This window comes from Mastigoproctus giganteus, chromosome 11, assembly GCF_048544385.1.
Source record: "Mastigoproctus giganteus isolate SK-2022 chromosome 11, ASM4854438v1, whole genome shotgun sequence".
Classification (NCBI taxonomy): domain Eukaryota; kingdom Metazoa; phylum Arthropoda; class Arachnida; order Uropygi; family Thelyphonidae; genus Mastigoproctus; species Mastigoproctus giganteus.
The window spans coordinates 158,211,870-158,233,797 of record NC_143585.1 but is presented as its reverse complement, the minus strand read 5'-3'; the positions used below and the strand labels follow the sequence as shown (position 1 = coordinate 158,233,797).

Here is a 21,928-nt window from a genome sequence, read left to right as displayed (position 1 = left end):
GATTCCATTCACCCCAGGTGCCTTTCTTATGTTTAACTTCAACAATTTCTCCTCCACTTTTCTCTCAGTTATTATAAAATCATTTAGCTCCCTGTTAGAGTTTGTTCTGCTTCTGGCCTCCATTTCCCTACAGAATTCCTCCTGTGTGAATGTAGATACAAAATACTCATTCAGTTTGTCAGCTATCTGAGCAGGATCATTAACAGTCAAACCATCAATATCAAGTGGGCCAATATTATTCATCCCTTTCCTTCAAGTTTACATAAGTAAAGAAGTCTTTGCTGTTTTTCTTTGCATCCTTTGCCAAAGATTTCTCATAATCTGCCTTCACTTGCCAAACCTCCTTTGTGACTTATTTACAGACTGGCTTATATCTACAATAGGCTTCTGTGTTGGTTGATAATTTGTATGCATCCCACGCATTTTTCTTATCAACCACAAGTCTCAGTTATTCATCTGACATCCATTTAGGGCTAAACTTTGAACAATATTTCTTAGTTGGAACAAACAGACTAATAGCTTCCACAATTACTTCCTTGAATGCTTCTCATTTATAATTTGCTGTTGATAACATCATCAGTTGGTCCCACTGTATAGAAATCAAAAAATCTCTGAGATCAATGTAGTCACCTTTACAAAAGCAAAAACCCTTCCCTTTACCCCTCACGGTACTTAAATCTTTAAGTAAATTCCACATCAGTACACTGTGATCACTCCACATATTGGTTCCTTTATCAGCAAATTCTTAATGCATGAATAATCACTGCTGATAATCAGATCAAGAATATTACTCCCTCTGGTTGCTTCTCGAACATGCTGCTGTAGAAAATAATCATCCAACAAATCCACTAGTCTTGCTAGTGTGTGAATGACCAATCCACAAGTTCCAGTTAATCTGGGAAGTTAAAATCCCCCATTATAATTCTGATTTACAGGCCCACTATATTTCACTGTACAGTTTCTTATTATACTCATCACTATACTCTGCACAATTGCTCATTATACTCATCAGATTCATTAGACATATAACACACACCTACTCTCATTTTTCTTTTCCAGTGCTTATGTCACACCAATGATAGACTCAACATTGCATTGTCCACCAACATCAATTGGATGCACTTCCTCAGATTTTGTTTCTTAACTAACAGCATAACCCCTCCTCCCTTCCTGTCTTGTCTATCCTTTCTGTACATATTGTACTCCCCAAATTCCAATTCTGCATTCCTTATATCTCTGTGACACCGCGTCTGTGATATCCGAACAATATCCACCTTTGATGTCTTGACAAACACTTCAAATTCATCAAATTTATTTACTATGATACATCTAATAAAAATTTAGAACTAGTACATGCAAGTATAGATGCACCTGTTCTTACTCATAGTTACCCCAACGCTGCCCATATATTTACTTGTTTCGTGGTGACTTCCAGCCATTCCTGAAATCCCCAGCAACTTGCTTTCTAGGCTGCTCATTTTAATAGAAACAGTGCAAGAATCACTTCCACCTCTGCCTGCGACTACTGTTAATCTATAAGTCTGTGAATCGCCCCAAGTTAACAGTTTTCCGACCCACCTAACACTGCCTTGATAGCATCAGCAAATATTCTTATGCCCTTTCCATTTAAGTATGTCCCATCCTTGTAGAAACAGTCTCTCCTGTTAACAAGCACAGAAGACACTGAAAAAAATTCTGCCCCACAAGCCTTACAAAATCTCTCCAGTGATTTTGATTCAAAGGTTCTCATATTCTCCTTCCTATCGTGTCTAGGCAGAATTGCAAACATTTTCAATTTTAATCCTAACCCATGACTTTTTTTTCAACACTGACCTGTACTTAATTAAGTTTGCAGATCTCCTATTCTTAATGTCATTGGTGGTGCTAACATGTACAACAATATCACCTTTTGTGCCCTTAAAAGATGATATCTGCTGTACAAAGTCATCAACTTTTTCCTCTGGCAGACATACCCTGGTCCTATTCCACCAATCCTTTTTACACAATATATTTCCCATTTCCCTGACAAATGAGTCACCTACAATAACTAGCTCTTGTTGGGACTAGCGCATTCTCCCTTGGAGATTGCTGTTCTGGTGCCTGTTGCACAAGAGTGAGCTGTAGCATTAAGCTGGGCAGCTGAGGCCTCGATGGGGCCTTCATTTGAATTCCTTTGAGTACATCTACCCTACTCCTCAACCCCTCATAGATGCTCATCAGAACACTGAGGTGGCGCCTAATTTCTTCACACCTAGCACACACTACATTCTCCTTGGCTAGACCATGTTCTGTTCCAGTAATTCTGCATACATTTCGCAAGTTGCACATTTTTTTTTTTTTTCCCACTATATTCATGAGAAATTTTAAACATATTTCTGGAGTGGATGGGTTCTATCCAATTATATTAATGGAATTAAGGAAGGCAGCAATGGAAACCCTTAGCCAAAATTATGAGAGCATCTTTGGATTCAGTGGAGGTCCCAACAGACTGGAGATGTGTGAATGTATCTCCAAATCACAAAGGGATTCAAGGGCAATATGAGCAATTACAGACCTATTTGCTTAACTTCTGTTCCAGTGAAAATACTGGTTAAAGAAGTAATGCAGGACCATCTCGAAAGGAGTGCATTTATACCTCAGTCACATCACAGGTTTGTTAAGAGTTTGTTAATCTTGTCTGACCAATTTGATTGAATTCTGTTATGCAGTCACAAAGGAACTAAATAAAAAAAAAAAAAAACTGTTGTTATTATATGCTTGTATTTCAGGAAAGCTTTTAATACTGCTCCACACAAAAGACTACTGTACAAATTGGAGCAGCACTGCATTGAGGTCATATTACTGCTATGGAAAAAGGCACGGAGTGGTAATCAATGGAAGCTGGCCTTCATGGACTAATGTTATTAGAGGAGTAAGTACCACAGGGTTTGGTGCTGGGCCCATTGTTATTTTCTATGGAATCACCGCTAGGTGGCGAGATACGTAGCTGCGTGTTAATTTGTGCTCTTTAATTTAACTAAACTTAATCAGTTCTAACGCTGTTTAGTACTATGCTATAGCTCTGAGTGATTACTCAAGTTCATCTTTACCCAGCTGAGAACATTTTCAACGTTGGATCCGAAGATGCAGTTAAGTAATTTTTAATTTACTTTCTGGATATCAATTTGTACTGTAGTACATAATGGTGGACTCCATTGTATTCTTATTTAGACCTAGGCTAGCTGTACTTCACGTGTATTTTGCCTTTCTCTTTGCTGTTGCCTACCTGCCAACGTGCACCATTTAGTCGCGACCAAGCACCAACAGCAATACACCTGTTAGCATTCAGCCCTTCGGAAGTAACCCACGTCCCTAGGGAACTTCTGCAGCCCCTCTCTTGTTTGACTCATTGTCCCTGCCTTTAGCCGCGCTCAAATATACAGCTGAACAATGTCAAGTGTAAACAAGCATATACGTGGCATTTCCGTTCTACATAGGTGGTATCTGTCACCTGTGTAGAACGGAAAGAAACGTAGATTCAAACTCACATATGAAATGCACCGGGTGCAATAACCTTATTTACCGTTCCTGCAGCAACATCGCGCACATAAATAAACTGCCAGCAAAATCCCGGAGTTCTTTTTTAGGGGAATGCTGCAAACCCCCCAAAAATTCAGTATCATCTGTTGAATTGCCAGAAACAAACACCTGCCAGACCTCTAAGTCCATGACACTCCGAACTAAGGATCTGCCTCACGGGGAACTTAGGGGCAAGTAATGGCAAAGAAATACTGTGTGGGGTGCCAAACAACCACAACAACAACAATATTGTGGACGGAACTACACTAAAGGACCAGACAGCAGAAAAATCACGGAGCGATCACGAGATCGTGAAAATAGCCAGCGAGCATAAAACACCTTTCTCCTCCAAACCAATTCACAATAACAATTATATCACGCATGTAAAATCGCCTGCAAATGCCATTGCCGAAATTAATGACAACTACGAAGTAGCATCCATTAATTTTTAATTACTTCAAGACAGCAAGTTTTAAATAACGGGATTAGAAGGCGACACGTCAGTGACAGTCACTTATATATCAGCCAGCTTGGTAAACAAAGCCAAGCTGAAGCTGGCACTAAGCAAGAAGAGTACTCAGTTCAGGTAAATATAACCCTCGACGATGACCCAGACAATAATGAAGATGCAAAGACAGGCCCTGCCTCTAAGACTGACCGAGAGACTAGGAGTGCTAGTAGATTAAAAGAAGTACAAGACAACTAGTGCTCACAAACGGAAAACGCTGAGAAGGGGACAAAGCAAGACTCTATCCCACTCCTGGGCCCTTCACTACCGGAAGGAACAGCTCTCGAACCGATGTTTGCCCGGCTCACTCAACTAGAGAATTTAATGTCCAAATCAAACAGTAGAATCACCACCGGTCTCCGTTTTGAAATCGTGACAATTTGGACAAAACTGGAGACTATAATAGTAAACCAGCATGTAGAACAGGAAAGGGCTAAGGCCAAGTTGGAGGCATACCTAGACGAGCGGGGCAACCAAATGCCACAGTGCGCCCCCTCGTATGCAGATGCGCTGAGGACCACACCCAATGGAACACAGCTACCAAAAGCAAGTCCACTTGCTTTTGGTAGCTGTGTCCCCCCCCCTTGGGGAAGAAGACATTGATCAAACAGCCAAACCGGGTCGTTTTAAGACCAACAAAGCAGGGTACTGCGCAAACAAGAGAAGACATCAAAAACCACGTTATGTAAAATCTAAATGAAGAACTGAAAAATACTAAAATCAAAACTATAAGGAAAACCAGAAACGTGGGAGTGGTCATAGAGACTGAAACTAGGGAGGAAGCCCAAGAAATTATGGAAAACCCAAAGATCCAAACTGTAGGTCTCACTACTGCGGCCCCCAAAAGAAAAAGGCCGTCAATTGTCATCTTCGACATAGATAAAGACATCACCCCCTCCGAGATCACCTATGAAATATACCGACGTAATGCACAAGGACATCTCCCGGACCTGGACAAGAGTGACCTTATTATGCCCAGATACTCAACCAAGCCAAGAGTCGGAAATGGAGTTAACTGGATAGTGGAACTAGCACCGATTGTCTGACCTATCTTAAAAGATCAAATGAGGATCTATATCAACTGGGGCAGTCACCGCTTCAGGGAGCACGTGGCTGTACCAAGATGCTATAAATGCTGCAAGTTCGGGCATACTTCACACACGTGCCCACTGCGCTGAGAAAGGACATGAATACAACACATGCCCTTACAAAGAATCTGAGCCTGTCTGTGCAAATTGCAAAAGTAATAAACTAGACCACCACCACTCTATTCGGGACAATACCTCTATTCGGGACAATACGTGTCCATCCTATATAAACGCCAAGAGTTTATACCAGATGAAAACAGATTACGGGCTCACAGCCTAAAAGATATAACTACGAAGTTAATAAATTTTTTCAAATCAATGCACAGTGGGCCAGGGCGGTGGCCAATCATATAAGAATCAAGGCAGACAAAGAAAATGCAGATATTCTCATTATACAGGAACCGTACACTCACACGAGGCAGGTGAGAGGTTACCCTTGACCTACAAAATAATTCAAACGGACCAGGATATCCCCTGGGCTGCAATAGTTATTCGAAATCCAGAAATCACAGCAACTAAAATCTCAGCACCGTGTACAGCCTGGGCTGTGTGCCCACCTGATCAGCTCCATGGGATCCTTTTACATGATCTCCTTATACTGTAGACCAGGCGAAGAGATTACCTATGCTATCAGATACCTGGAAGATGTCCTGAGAACTCTGCCAAACGCAAAAATCATCATCCATCATCGGAGCCGATGTCAATCACTGATCATCGTTTGACACCAGACAGGCGGAGCACTGCAAATGGACAACGCCTGGAAGACTTCCTGGCAAACTCGACTATGACAGTCATTAACCAACTGAACAATCCTACCACCTTCTCAAACACCCTATGGGAGACCACTATTGATATCACTATGGCCTCAAGGAACATTGTCGGCAAAATTTCCAACTGGAAGGTCAACGAGGCCTGGACTACATCGGATCACAGGATTATTTCCTTCCAGCTAAACCAATCTCTAGCTAGATCACCAGCCATACGAGTCATGTTAAATAGATATGCAATTGAAAAGGCGAACTGGGACGTCTTCAGGACAACCCTAACTAATGAGACCCAACCCTACCTACTTCCCGACAATGCAGATGCCTCCAAAGACAAGTCACTGATCTGATCACAACCGCCTGCAACTTGGCAATCAAAAGGAAAAACCCTACCCCTGGCGCAAAGCCCTGGTGGAGTCCAGAGCTGCATAGGTTGCGTCGAGAAGTCATAATAAAAAGACTTTCCAGCGTGCCCAGGACCTGGCCGGCACGTGAAGTGGAGGTGCTCAGACAGAACTACAGGGAAGTGCGAAACCAGTACACGGCCCTGATCTGCAAACGAAAACAAGAATCCTGGCAACACCTGGTCACCACCACTGGCAATACCGACCCCTGGGGAGTGGTGTACAAGATCACCGCAAACAAACTATCCAGAGGAAGTCGGCGAACGTAAAATTAATCCTGAAGAACCAGACGAAACAACCTGAACTCCCGAATTCCTACTGTCCCATTGCTCTCCTGTCGGTACTTAGTAAACTCTATGAAAGGCTACTCTACTACAGACTTCTCAAACACTACAACAATGCAAACATGGCTTCTCACAGAAAATTTGGATTCAAAACAGGACACTCCACTGTGGATGCACTCCACAATCTCCTTGAAGCAGTAGGAATTACCCAAAAGAAATACTCTGGTCATCGCTGTCGACTTTGCTGGGGCGTTCGACTCACTTTGGTGGCTGAGTGTCCTAGGCAGACTGCACCAATCAAAGCTTTTAGTAAACCTATATAACTCAATCAAAAGCTACCTTTCCAACAGGTCAATCACTGTCAATGCTCCATGTATGAAAATCACCAGACAGGTCTACAGAGGATGACTACAGGGCTCGGTTCTGGGCCCATTCTTGTGGAATCTTGTCCTTGATGAATTCCTTGGCATGGACTTGGGAGAGGTCACCTCTCAGGCCTATGCAGATGATCTTATTATCACCGTTACCGGCGATTCTAGGGCACGACTGGAGACTTTGGCAAATAATGCACTACAGAAGCTACAGGACTGGGCTAAACACCATCTCTGCCACCAAAACAGATTCTATTCTTCTCAAAGGAAGGCTAGTTCCACTATTCTTTTCAAAGTAAGTCTCAATGAAGCCAAACCACCACAGATAAAAATCGACAACAGGGCCATAAAATTCTCCACTCAACTTAAGTATCTAGGAGTTATCCTTGACAGCAAACTAAATTTCCAGTCACATCTTAAATACCTAAAAAGAAAGATACGCAATTACACCACCCTTGTCACCAGGGTCTCCAGACGGGACTGGGGACTCAATAGGCACACTCTGTCCTTATTCTGTAGTGATATTTACCCCGATTATAACGTACGCAGCAGGCGTCTGGTACCTGAAAGCAATCACTGTTAGTGGTAGAAGAATCCTTGACTCTCTGCAAAGAAACATCCTGCTTGCTACTACCCGTGCCTGCTGCACTGTCAGTACCCATGCTCTGCAAATCCTGACAGGCGCCATGTCACTGGACCTGGAAGTGGTCCGCTGTGGACTACTCTTCCACCTCTCCAAAGCAAATTCCAAGACCATCCTCGACTTCACAACAGACCCTGTAAATGACAGAACAGCAGAAAAGAAGCGTCTCCTCACGCATCTGCAGCAGGCGTGGCAAGCGAGATGGACTACTTCCAACAAAGGCAAAACCACTAGAAAGTTCTTCCCTTATATTAACAGGGTGTTCCCCAGGCTTCCCCCCTGGCCTTTATGCTACATACCTGTTAACTGGCCATGGATCATTAAAAGGCAAACTGACGGCCCTGGGAATCATCGATGATTCCACTTGCACCTGTGGTGGGACTGAGAGTTGGTCGCAACTTATGTACGACTGCCCCCTGTATGAGGATCTCCGCTGCACCTTCATCACTTCCTTGACCTACATACCCAAAGACCAAGAAACACACCTGCTTGATAGTAGGGAGGAATATACAGCTTTTACGCATTTCGCACAAGAGCTCTTCAGCCGAAGGAAATCCTTACCTACAGTTCCCTCTACCAGCACCACAACGGTCCCAAGGAAGACAACAGACAGTTTGAGACCATGATGGACTTTCATCCAGACTAGACAGTCATTGACCGTCACACCATCAAACGGACAACTATCCGACGATTGGAGTTTGAAAGCTACCACTGGATTGAATTAAACCCCTGGATGGGACACCACCCGATGTCAATGACAGAGGCACCAAATGGCGATCTTATCTGTGCTCCCTTGTACAGACACTTTCGACCCTATTCCTTCCCCTTTCTTCGCCTGATTGACTGAGTGTCCATTGATTAGTTGAGGGTGCCTTCGCCTATATCCCCTTACTCTTACTTTCATTCCCCCTCTTCTTCTGTACACCCTGTACTACCTCACTCTATCTAATCGCTTTTTTTTTTCCTTCTTTAATTTATTTATTTTATTATTATTTTATTTTTTTTTTAACTTGGTCTCCGCTCAGGAAGCTGAGGCGACCCTGACGGAGACTAGCCAGAGAATTATGGGCAGTCTGGCTACCTCCTAATGGTGTGTGTGCAGGCAACGTGGGGTTCCACCAGGGGCCCTGTGGCCAAATGCCAGGACACACAACAGAACCCAACACAAAACTACGTATTCAACACAACACTTTTCTGGCATCTACAGTAGTACTGTATTTCTTCACAGTGTACATATTTTTTATTATTATTTTTTTTCCGTTAGTTATTGGCGCATCGGCTTTTGTGGCCATATTGCACCTCCCAAGGTTTTTTGCATTTTCTACTCTGATCCAAGCCCGAGGCGGGATTTGAACCCGCAACCTTTGGGTTGCCAGGCAGTGTACATATGGCGCAGATGTGGGAAACCACAAGTGGCGCCTGACCCTAACACTATGCACTATATGTTATTTTCTATATTTATGAATGATACAGACAAAGGCATATCATATTAAAATACTAAGTTTTCAGATGATACAAAGGTTTGCAAGGTGGTTAAGGTAAGATTCTGCAACAAGATCTAGAAATATTTAGGCAGATGGGATGAGAAATCGCAGCTGAAGTTTAACATTGACATATGCTGGATACTGCATATGGATAGCAGTAATCCCCGATTAATTTACCAACTGCTTGGCACCTGTTCTTCATTTATCCTTTCTGCAATGACTGCACCTTTGCACAGTTGTAGCACACAGTTGTCTACACTCGGGGCACTGTGCAAAGTCACATATTCAGTTCTCTGAGTAGTGCAGACAGGCTGCCAGGATACCATACGGGGTTTGGTCAATGATATACAGGAATTTTTCTAGCATCGATAAGAAGCTGATTATCCCATTGTACAAGGCATCCGGCCACATCTTGAATACTACGCACAGGTCTGGAGGCCTTGTTTTAGGAAGAATGTAGAGCTACTAGAACATTCTTCAGAACAGGTATAGAGAAGGATAACGAGATTGGTGAGGAGAACAAAGGATTGCTCTTAGCAAGAAAGGCTTTGGTTCTGAAGCTGCAGCATCTGCAAGGTAACCTGATTGATGTGTTTAAGGTTTTGAATTTATTGAGCAAGCTCAAAGCTGATGGAATTCTGCTTGCTCAGAATATGCACATGAGAGGACAAATTCATATTGAGGAAGGTTGCAGAATAGAAGTTTGCCTTTAGCCAGTGGGTGGTTGATTGCCGGACCAGACTACCATCTGTTGTTGTGAAAGTGGATATCTTGAATAAATTCAAGGAATACTACACAAATTATTGGAGGGGATGGATATATATGGAATTTTTTGGGTTGAATCTGTATAACCTTGCTTTCTTGCATCATTTGCTACTACTAATACTAAATAGTTTTCAATATTATCTCCCTTAGTATGCTGTATGACAGGAAGCAAAAATATCAATTGAAAAACTCATATGCTTCAGTTGTATTCAAGTCAAACATGCCGTGAAGAGACTAATTGGAGATGCTGCCATAAAACAAAGATCACATGCTTCAATAACTAGACATAAGAAATCACTAGAGCATCAGGCAATTTCTTTCTCGATCTCCATACCTTCTCGTCCCACAGATTCGAGTATCTGTGCGCCTGATTACGTTCACTTCTCAATTAATAATATTAATTAGGACATATTTGAATACTCTGTAAATGCTGATTTCTCCAAACTGACAATCTCTCATTTTGACAACATGTCTGTGTCTGAAGCTGCAACACAGATTAAAAAAATTCTGATGAATGCATCATAAGTCATCAAGGAAAAAACGTGTCAATTCCAGAACTTGTTCCTGGTGGTCGTTAGAATTATCTTCGCTTCAGAAACAGGTCCACCACGCTCGATGCATGTATCAATGAAATCATCATTTGTCTCAGGCTGATGTTCGCATCTCTTATAATTGTTACATTGGTCTCAAGAAACGTTATGCGAAGGCAACTGCTACCAGGAAGAAGGAAACATGGACAGAATTTGTGCACAACTCTGGTAATGCAGACCCGTGTGGGCTACCTTATAAAATCGTAAGAAGTAAATTTTTTACACAAGAAGTGTATGGATCGATCGTATACAATGGTTTGGAGACCACTAACTGGATGGATTCTGTAAACATTATTCTGGATAATCTTTTTCTACAGTACAAAGTGTGCTCTGATTCTGATTTTCACACTAATATTCGTTCTGCCAATTCTTTGTATGCTTCATCAATTAAGACAGCCTTTTAGTGCCATCGAATTGGACACAGCAGTCTAACAAGTGAAAGTTAAGAAATGCCTAGGAATGGACGTGCTGAAGAGTACCTTTATTGTACGGCTCACCAAGATTAAGCCCAGTATACTTCTACAACTTTTCAATAAATGTTTAGATGCTGGGACTTTCCCAGATCTGTAGAAGACTGCTCTTATTAAGCTGATTAGGAAACCAAACAAGCCCCCTCAGGAACCGAGGTCTTACCGGCCTACAGCCTTATCGGCCAACCTTGGTAAGCTATTAGAAGCCTTTTAATTGCCCTGCGATTAAATAACTTGTTATTGAAATGGGGACTAATTGCACCTAATCAATACGGATTCACCCCTGGAAAGTCTTGCGAGGACGCCCTTGTTGACTTCATTTCTTCTGATGAACACTCCAGTTTCAGGTATACTCTTGCTATCTTTATTGACTTAGAGGGTGCTTTTGATTCCCTTTGGTGGGAAAGTGCCCTCGAACGTTTACGTCACGCCGAATGTGCCCAGCAACTTTATCTTCTAATTAAGAGCTATTTTTCCAACAGATTTATCACTGCCAGATCTAAGTACAGGCAAATTTTGTGTCAGGTCTTTCGAGGGTGTCCTCAAGGCTCCATTTTGGGACCACTTTTCTGGAACTTTGTTTTGCAAGGTTGGATTACCCAAACCTTTGACAACGTGAAGATCATGGCATATGCGGATGATTTGACAGTCCTTCTTAGTGGCAATTCAAGATCTTCAATTGAAATATCCGCTGAAAAAGTTTTATCTGATCTTCAACAATACACAGTTAAAAATAAGTTAACAATTAGTTCTACAGAGACAAAAATTATGATCCTTGGCTCTAAATTGGACGTTCGTCGACCACCAAGAGTTAAAATAAACAATACTCAAATACCTCTAGTAATGGAAATTAAACTTTTGGGAATAGCTATTGACAGCAAGTTAAATTTTCTCCCTCATTTATCCAATCTGTGAATTAAGATCAGAAATTTTACTGGCGCTCTTGTCAGAGTTTCTTGAACTGAGTGGGGTCTTTCTAGAAGATCTTTAAGAAGTTTCATTTTTGTAGTTTCATAGGGAGAAACTTGTGTTTCTCCCTATGAAACTACTATAACTCTTGTGTTATATTAGTTAAGAAACTACTATAACTCTTGTGTCTATCCCTATGGTTGCCCATGCTGCTGCTGGCACTTGGTTCCATAGGGTGCGGACTGTACAATTTCAATCAAAATTGATGTCAATCCAGCGTACAATGTTACTTTGTATTTTGAAGATTTGTCGAACAGTTTCGACACCTGCTTTGCAGGTTTTAGCTGGGACGTTACTACTCAACCTCTACCTAATTTTCAGAGGCTTGTGTTATTGCTTGAAATGTCAGATTCCCACTGAGATCCTTGGAATTTCTATTAATGCTCAAGTCGATGTTAAAGCAGAATGACAAAGAATTTGGCAAGAGTTGATGAATTTGCGGCAGAGTAGGTGGGATGGCACAACACTGGTCAGTGTAACACGTAAGTTTTTTCCGAAGTTGACTCTCTTATGGATAAAAAATCTACATTCTGGTTTAGCCTTGAATTGTTTACCTCCTATTTGTTCTCAGGACATGGATCATTAAATAAGAAGCTGTTTAAATTTTGCTCGTCTCTTACGGAACTCAGTCACTGAGGAGGATTGGCAGCACGGGTGGTACTCTTGTCCCTCATACAATGAATTTCAAGTAACTCTGCAGAATGCAATTCCCAACTTTTCATCAGGATTGGAACCTAATTTTGTATCAAATGCCACCAGTTACTGCACCCTTCAGGATTTTGCTAAGGCAACCTTCAACAAAAGGCTTGCAATCCTTTCTGCAATGACTGCACCTACGAATGTTTCAAATTCAGCCCAAGACTCTTCACCTTCACTGCAATGATGTCCATTTTCTCAACACGATCTACAATTTTGGACATGCTGTGTGTGTGTGTTTTTCTTTTTTTTTGTTTTTTTCCCTCTCAACTCTACAAGGGTCCTACAACTACAACTAAATTTAACGATGAAAATTCCTGTGCTCCTGAAATTGCTCGGATGGCTGTTAACTGACTGACTTTGCTACTGATTACTGCAGAACTTACTGGATTTAACCTCAGCTGTTTATAAGATTTGTGCCTGTTTCTGGGCTAAAACGCTTATGTAAAGTTTTGTCGGTTGGATGGTACAGGGCTGTTTTCTTTTTTTTGGGGGGGGGGAATTATTATCCTTAATTATTTTCTTTGACCTTGTATACCACCTTTTTTTTTGATATTTATGTTAATTTGCAAAATTTAACGACATTACTTGCATTGTTTACTTTGAGGTTTCAAAGTATCATCTGTGTTTGCCTCAATCTGCTGAGATTAATCTTGTGCACAGTTTTTAATTTTTGTATAAGATCCTTTTTTTTTTTTTTTTTTTTTCACTATTTTTATATACACCTCGATCAGGTCACCTCGCAGGTGCCCAGTCTCCAGATGCTGCAACTTGCAGAACTTAAGCCTCTCTTTGTAAACACACCCCCTCTGTTCTTCGCACCAATCTTGTTGCCCTTCTCTGTACTCTTTCTAGCAATTCTACATCCTTCCTAAAATGAGGCCTCCAGACCTGTATACAGTACTCAAGGTGTGGCCTGACCATTGCCTTATACAAAAGGATAATCACCTCCTTGTCTCTGCTAGCAAAATTCCTATATATCATTGACAAAACTCCATGACCTGCTTTGGCAGCCCATCTGCACTGCTCAGACAACTTCATATCTGACTGCACAATTACCACCAAGTCTTTTTCATTATCCACCTCCCTGAGTATAGTACCACACAGTTGGTACGTTTCTCTTGGGTTACTGCTACCCATATGGAGTACTTTGCATTTGTCAATTTTAAACTTCAGTTCCCACTTCTCAGTCCATCTGCCTAACTTTTCTAGATCCTGTTGCAGTAGCATACTGTCATTAACAACCCTGCCAGCCTTTGTATCATCTGCAAACTTGGACATTAAGCCTGATACACCTTCATCGATATCAATGATAAATACACAAAACAACAATGGGCCCAGCACTGAACCGGGGGGGTACTCTGCTAATGATATTAGTCCACATAGAGCAGTGTCCATTTATTACCACACCGCTCCAACTTGTACAGCAGTCTTCCATGGGCAATAGTATCAAAAGCTTTACTGAAATCCAAGTACAGTCAGTCCTCGTATAGCACAATATAGTTGTGTTCCTAGAAACCCTTGTGCAATATAAACAACAAGGCCCTATGGGAAAAATAGGGTTAGGTGCTGGCCACCCAAGATTGAACACATATTTGTAACCAAAACATTACAATACACAATAAATAATCGTAATAAAATACGTAAGTATTTTATTACGACTATTACGTAATAAAATGTTGCTAATACTTTTGCTTCTATCATAAGCAAACTTGTTTTTTGTTTGATTTTCTATCCAAACAGATGACAGCTGTTCCATCTCTTCCAATTCTTTGTGTCTTAATCTAAAGGATTTTAATTACACTTTGAGTTGTTCCTGCTATAAAAGTTGTTTTTATTTTCTCTGCATTCTTTGTAATTCTCGGCATTGCCTCATTTAGGTCTGTAGCACGTGCAATATCACATAGTCTTTCATTTTGCTCAAAGTGTTTCACAATTTCATATTTTTTCTCTATCGACAGAGGCGGACTGGCCATAAGCCTTACCAGGAAAAACCTTGGTGGGACGGAAGCCGGTGTGATTTTGGCCATAAACGCTAGTATGAGGACACTACAAAATTTTCCCGGGTAAGAATTTTTGACCCAGTCCGCCTCTGTTTATCGATATTGCTTTTCTTTTTCTCTCTGAATCTGCAGTGTCTTCGCCTGGACGCTTCCTTTTCACACCTTTTAAGTATTTTACTCATTTTTAGGGAATAAAGGGAATACAATTACAAAACGAGAAATTAGGGAATACAATTACAAAAGGAGGAGGCACGCTTGATACACATAAACAAAGCTGCGTATGTGTAGAAACTGAATAAACAACACCGTAAAGGCAGAGATACACTATTAACACTTCACATTTTACTAAAGCACATTTCTGGGGGTTACTACCATAAAACAATAAAAACAATTTCCAGTTGCGTTTCTGCTAGTGGAATCTGTAATAAACTGGTAGTAAACTCGATCTAATTGCATTTGCGATTATACCAATAGCTGGAATTGTGTGGGTTTTTACGTTATTATGGTGAAATGTGTTTCCCCTTCACTGATAAAACACATAAATACATTTTCAGAATCTTCTCTTCATTCCTATCGTGTTGCGTTCGGTTGGGGCAATTCCGCGTTCGACTGCCATTTCTTGTAAACACAAAGGCGAATCGTTCATAAGCGAATTCGGTTCGTGTTATATAAGATATCGTTCCCCTATTTATAAATCGTGTATGATCGAATTCGTGTAGTGTAAACACGTGTTATACGAGGACTGACTGTATATGTTATCATATACAGTCATGATCGAATCGTGTATGATCGAATTCGTGTAGTGTAAACACGTGTTATACGAAGGCTGACTGTATATGTTATCAAAATTATTTTTTGCATCCAGTTCCTTTGTGACCACATCGTAGTAGCCAATAAAATTGGTCAGACAAGTCTTCCCCTTAACAAACCCATGCTGTATCTGAACTATTACTGCTGCATCTAGGTGATGCTGTATCACCTCTAGCCTGTGACTGCATTGTTTTCCCAGGGAACAGAAGTTAAACTAACAGGTCTATAAATATTTGTGTCACCCTTTGAACCCTCTTTGTGAATTGGGGATACATTTGCACATCTCCAGTCCATGGGGACCTCCCCTGACTCTCAGGATGCTCTCATAATTATGGCTAAGGGTTTGCTTACTTCCTTTGCTGCCTCTTTTAATATAACTGGATAGATCCCATCTACTCCAGGTGCCTTTCTAATGTTTAACGTCAACAGTTTCTCCTCCACTTTCCTCTCAGTTATTACAAAATAATTTTGTAGAGTTTAAATAAATAAAGTATTTTCTGCTTTTTCCTTGCATCCCTCTGCCTCTGCTTGCCTAACCTCCTTTGCGATTTAATTATAGGTTTGCTTTATATCTACCATAGGCTTCTATGTCGCCTGATAATTTATATGCATCCCCCGTATTTTTTTTTTTCTATGCCAGGAGTCTCAATAGTTCATCTGACATTCATTTAGGTCAGTATTTGAACCTTGAACAGTATTTCTTAGCAGGTATGAAAAGCCTAGTAGTTTCCAAGATTAAATCCTTGAATGCTTCCCATTTAGAATATATTTTTGATAACATCACCAGTTGGTCCCACTGTATAGAATTTAAAGTGTCTGAGACCACTGTAGTTACTCATTATGCTGAGCAACACTTTCATCAATAAGAGATTTCTTTTTCAAATATTATTACTACTTGCAAGTCAACTCTTTCAATTAACTTACTTCTTATAAATCTGGAGTTATGTTCAGAAAGTAGTGATATGCAGTTCTAATTTGAAAGACCATAAATAATAAATAAGCAAAATATAAAAAATATAATAAATTAACAATATTGGATGTTTCTAAGAAAACTGAACCAACTGCTTTTTTATCTTTGTTCTGTTTCTCTTTAACTATAAATTAAAAAAGATTTTTTTGATGCATTTAAAACATCCTTTTTCTTGCTTCATATTCTCTTTTAAAATTCTTTATTTTGCCTTAATTTTTAAATTTTAAACTGCAGTATGACCACCAGATCAGAGAAGTTTAGAATAATTCATAAAAACAATAATTAATAATATTTAGTAGTCACGGGATTGAACTCTGGCCTTCTCAAAGAGTTAGTGCTACTGCACTCTCACTCTTGATCATATCTGAAAAAAAAAAAAAAAAAAAAAAAAAAAGAGAATTAAACCACAAAGCAATATCAACATAAGGAATCATTCAAAAATACATGATGTTTTCTGAAACAGAAGCTGTAGCAGTCACAAATAGTGAAGGTGGATAAAAAAGTGAAATACCATCAACTTTACATGGTGGAAGGGGCCTTCAGTCAGATCAGGGCCGTACAAATCTATGAATCTGCCTCTAAGAACTTAAGCTCATAAAGGATCCCTAAATAACCAGATCACATTTACAGAGTTGAAAAACCACTCAATACTGTATGTACTAAACCCAAGTACAAGTTGTCTGTGTATAGCTGCATATCGATTGGTGTTGTCCATTCTACTCCCACTTCACTGCTGTTCTAACTACATTCACATCCATGTGATGTTAATGAAGTTTCTATAACTACTTTTTTTTATTCACGTGGCTTTAATTCATATTCATGAAACCTCTACTGCAAAATAACAAAAGTGATTCAGTTCCATTTTAATTAAATTATTTTACCTTTGAGGGCATCCACAGTTGAGATCTACTCCATCCGAATATCTGAAATTCAAAACAAATTTGTTAAATTAATGAATCAACCAAATATGAATATGTTGCAAATAAGAATTATTCATATTATAAGTGCCCTTCAAGTTATATGATTAATGCTTTCTGAAATCTGTCATATAAAGCACATTCTAGATTGGAATAAATTATACTGTGTATATGTATATATACAATGGATTCCAGTTATTTGGGCCACCGGTTAATTGGGGCAGCCATTTATTTGCAGCAAATCTTAAAAAACAGAACCCAATTGAGAAAATAGCCAGCGTTTACTTCAATTAATTGGGACAACATGCCGTTTAATTGGGGCAGGAGACCACAGCACACTACGATTGTCTCCGACCGAACCACATGGTTCGGTCGGATTTCTGGAGGTCACAACCATAAAACAATAAAAACAATTAGCAGTCACCTGTTTATTGGGCTTTTCTGTTAGTGCAATCTATCATAAACGGATATTGAATTCGATCTCATTGAATTTGCGATAATACCGACAGCTGGAATTCTGTGAGTTATTATGGTGAAATGTGTTTACACTTCCATGAAATCTACAATCATATAAAAAAATTAATTTTCAGAATCTTCTCTTCATTCCTATTTTTAAAGCTTCATAACTTGTTACTCCGTTCTCACTTGTGCAAATTGTGTTACTTGTAATCTGTGTGTGCTGTGTTCTTTGTTATTGATTGCTTATCATTTTACTGTTTTAAATTTTAACCCCCACCCACAAATGTCAGTGAACAGAAATGTCAACTAGTTAGTATGTACATAGTACAGTACATATTAATTATTCCGATTATCACGTATATTCTTCCGATTTTCATGTATCATATAATTTTTTTAATTTGTAAGGTAATAAAGGGTAAGTTTGTGCTTAATATACTTTACTTTTATAGCCTGTGGATAATATTCTTCCTATTTTCGCTAATTAGAATCGCTGTTTAATTGAATTAAATATATTTTAAAATTTTTTTTCGTGAAACTTCGGATAATTGGGGCAGCCGCTTAATCGGGTCAAAATGCACTAGTCCCAATGTGTCGCAAGTAACCGGAATCAACTGTATATTTTTTTCCCTCTCGTGCGGATGTATTTCTTCATATCAATGGCATAATCACTATTGTAAAGCAATGTCTTTGCTAGCATAGTTCATACATAACTCCATTAACTATTCTTGCAGTCTATCTGCACTGCTCAAAGAACTTCCTGTTGGACTTTACACAGCACTTTTTTTACCAAGGGGGAAATTCACCAGCACACTTTCCACACAGAGGTTCAAGGGAATCCAAGTCATCTCCAAAAACAGTGAAATTCAAGGGCAGCATGTGAAGTACTCCACGCACTCTCATGGCAATGCAAAGCTGCTTATTTTGAAATCAAGTTAGTTACTAGTTAAAACGTGAATCTTAAGATATTTATTGTGTTAGCCAGTAATCATGGTATGAGCCAACACTTAAATAACAAAATACAGTTACCACTTGGATTTGCATTTCAACTACCTTGGATTTGGTAGCACTCAAGGAATGTTATTCTGGAATTATTGATGCCCAAATGTGGCACACAGAATTTGACAGCAGTAAAATTGCCACTTCTCAGCCCACATACACTAATATCTCCAGCTCTTGCTACAGTAGTGCACACTGATTAATGTTATTGGCTATCCTGTCCGCCTTCATTCATGTCATTCATCAATTACCATCATTCATAAATAGTGAATCCTCAATATACTGTGGTTTCAGATATAGTGCAAATGGTAGTCATGTTCCCCAAGAGGGATAAAAAAAAATGCTGTTTATGGCAAAACACAAATTTCACAATGGATAATGGCAGAAGCAAACTCTATATTTCAGAGAGGGAAATGAACTGCTGCAATGGTTTCCAAAGTGAAAACCACTGAGCTGTTGTATATTTTCTGCAGTATATTTTCTCAATTAAATTTTAAAAAATAAAGTAATTATCCAATATTAATTATTGTAGATGTTTGGATTCCACTTATCACTTATTATCACTTATTATTATTACAGATGCAATAAAAAATGCAGCAATGACACATTAACTGCCTATGGGCCAACAGCAAAACTGAACATGTAACTGAGAGGAGAAACAGCTACTATATTTATCAATTGAGATATAATCAGTTATAAATTTTTTTTGCCAACTGCATGTAACATTCTTTTCAAGGATGACCACAATTATTGTTCTCCGTAATTATACTACAGTACTGTACAATTCACTTGTGCCATTTAAAGCACAAAGATGTACAACATCAGGGATAAAACTTTTGGGGGGGGGGGGGAATCACAATGTAATCAAGAATGTAACCCAGTCATATTCATTACATTCTTTTCTATGGAAAATAATTTCAGAGATGCTGATTTTTGCTTGAGATGACTTCCAGGAATACCTTAATAGTGGAACACAAGGGATACCTGAAAAAAGCCTTTTATCCTTAATGGCATTGATGGTAAAAGCGATGATAAATTATTATTAAATTTTACCCAGTTCCTGAGATTTGAAAGGGATTTCAGAAGGCACAACCATCATTCAACTCTGGCATTAACCTACAAATGTTTATACCATGCAGTTTGTTAAAAGAAGTTGACAATTATCTTTCTGAAAAGAACTGTAGTACTTAATTTTGGTATATTTTATTCTATTTAAACTTGATTACTTTCTGGAATCAAAGGAGGGAGCCATTTGATTCCATTTGATTACTTTCTGGAATCAAATGGCTCCCTCCTTGCTCTTTAACAATTGTGCCCCCCCACACATTGGCAGAGCTGGTGATATTATAGTTTCACCAGGTGATATCACCCTTTGTAAAAGAGTAGAAAGGGTAATGAACTTCCTGTACTTCTTTATGATGCTCATGAAAAGTAAAACTTTCAGGACCCTAACATGAATCCAGATCATTCTGATGACGTTGCATACGTGGGTTAAATATAATTATACAGCCGAATGGTTTCTTATTTATATGTTATATTGTAAATTGGATTCCAGGAAACATGTCACATTTGGAAGCATGGGATCATTATAGGAAATCAACAATTTTGAAATTTTATTAGTATATGAAATATTGCCGTTTAATATACATATTCTTAAAGCACAGAATTATTTAAAAAGATTATAGTAATGGTGCAGTCATCATTTAAAACATTGAACCATTTAAACATTTAATAATAAAATGAAATAAGGGAAAAAACAAGTACAAAATGATACTTAAAAACATTTTCTTAATAGACCATCTTTTTGTCACTGAGTATTTACATTAAAAAACTGGAAAAGGCTCAGTGAATTTTGTTTTTGGCTGTAATATAGTTAGCTTATAAAGTAGATGTTAAAAATGTACCCTCCAATACACATATATTGGGGTTGCAATGTACAGGCCAAACAGTAACCCAAATGGGACCACATACACACTTAACAGATGTGGACACAATATTCCATGGAGGTCAGGTTTGAGATTTTGTACAGATTGAGTAGCTGTTTGAAAGAAAATTACAGCCAAGAGCAAAAGAGAAAACAGTTTTTTTAGATGCAGAGGAAGCAATATTTGTGACATGTTTATGGCAAGAGAGATTAGAAGTCAGGGTAATCCCTAATAGAGATATCAACTTGTCTAGAAATTTGAGTGCCATCAAAAATAAACACAGGAGCAGAAGAATCCTTTTTGCAAGATAAAAGATAAGACAGGACTCTGTTTTAGAAGGATTGAAATTAATAAGTAACTTGTCCCCACTAGAGGATTATCTTGAGATCAGCAATTAAGGAATTGGCAATGGATATTCAAGAAGTTGAAGCTGTTTGTATCATCTGTAAACTATGGATAGGATTTCTTGTCTATGGAAGAAGGTCAATAACATACAAGAGGAAGAGAGTGGGAGAAAGGACTGAACCTTGGGGAACACCAGCATTGTTGGAGAAGTTAGAAGACAGAGCCATCTATCATCACTTGCAGTGAGTGGTCACAGAGAAAAATTTGATAGCCAATTAGAAAATACAATCAGCAATCCATAAGGATTGCTGATTGTATTTTTGGAAGCTTATTTAGAAGACCTTTATGCCAAACACAATAAAATCTTTAAAATATCAAGTGCAACTACTTCAGCTTCACTGAACTTTTCCACTGAATTTGTCCTCAGATGGGTAACATAAGCTAGTGCAGTCGATTCCAGTTATTTGAGACACATCGGGACTAGTGCATTTTGGCCCAATTAAGCGGCTGCCCCAATTATCCGAAGTTTCACGTAAATAGTTAAAAATACAATGCCCCCCCCCACACACACACCTTTACAATTGGTTCACTGTACAATCAAATCACGTTACGATGGAGTCACCATTATAAAGTACCATTCACTATATGATGTGTAATAAGCGGCGGTCATTGTGCTCACGTTTGTGAATTGAATTTTGATCCAATTAAACAGCGATTCTAATTATAATTAGTGAAAATAGGAGGAATATTATCCACAGGCTATAAAAGTAAAGATATATTAAGTACAAATTTACCCTTTATTACCTTACCAATTAAAAAATTAAATGATACGTGAAATTCTGAAGAATATACGTGATAATCGGAAGAATTAATACGTACTGTAATATGTACATACTAACTAAACTAGTT

The 21,928-nt window shown here is 39.1% G+C and overlaps 1 protein-coding gene across 1 annotated transcript in view; it reads right to left on the bottom strand.

Moving 5' to 3' along the window:
* The window catches only part of LOC150078532 (tRNA-dihydrouridine(20a/20b) synthase [NAD(P)+]-like), a 199,809-nt gene that overhangs the window by 92,581 nt on the left and 85,300 nt on the right, over positions 1-21,928 (bottom strand). The window contains exon 4 of the mRNA XM_090384600.1: positions 17,259-17,300. Coding sequence (XP_090240726.1) covers positions 17,259-17,300 — 42 coding nt within the window. The remainder of the gene's footprint in view (positions 1-17,258; positions 17,301-21,928) is intronic.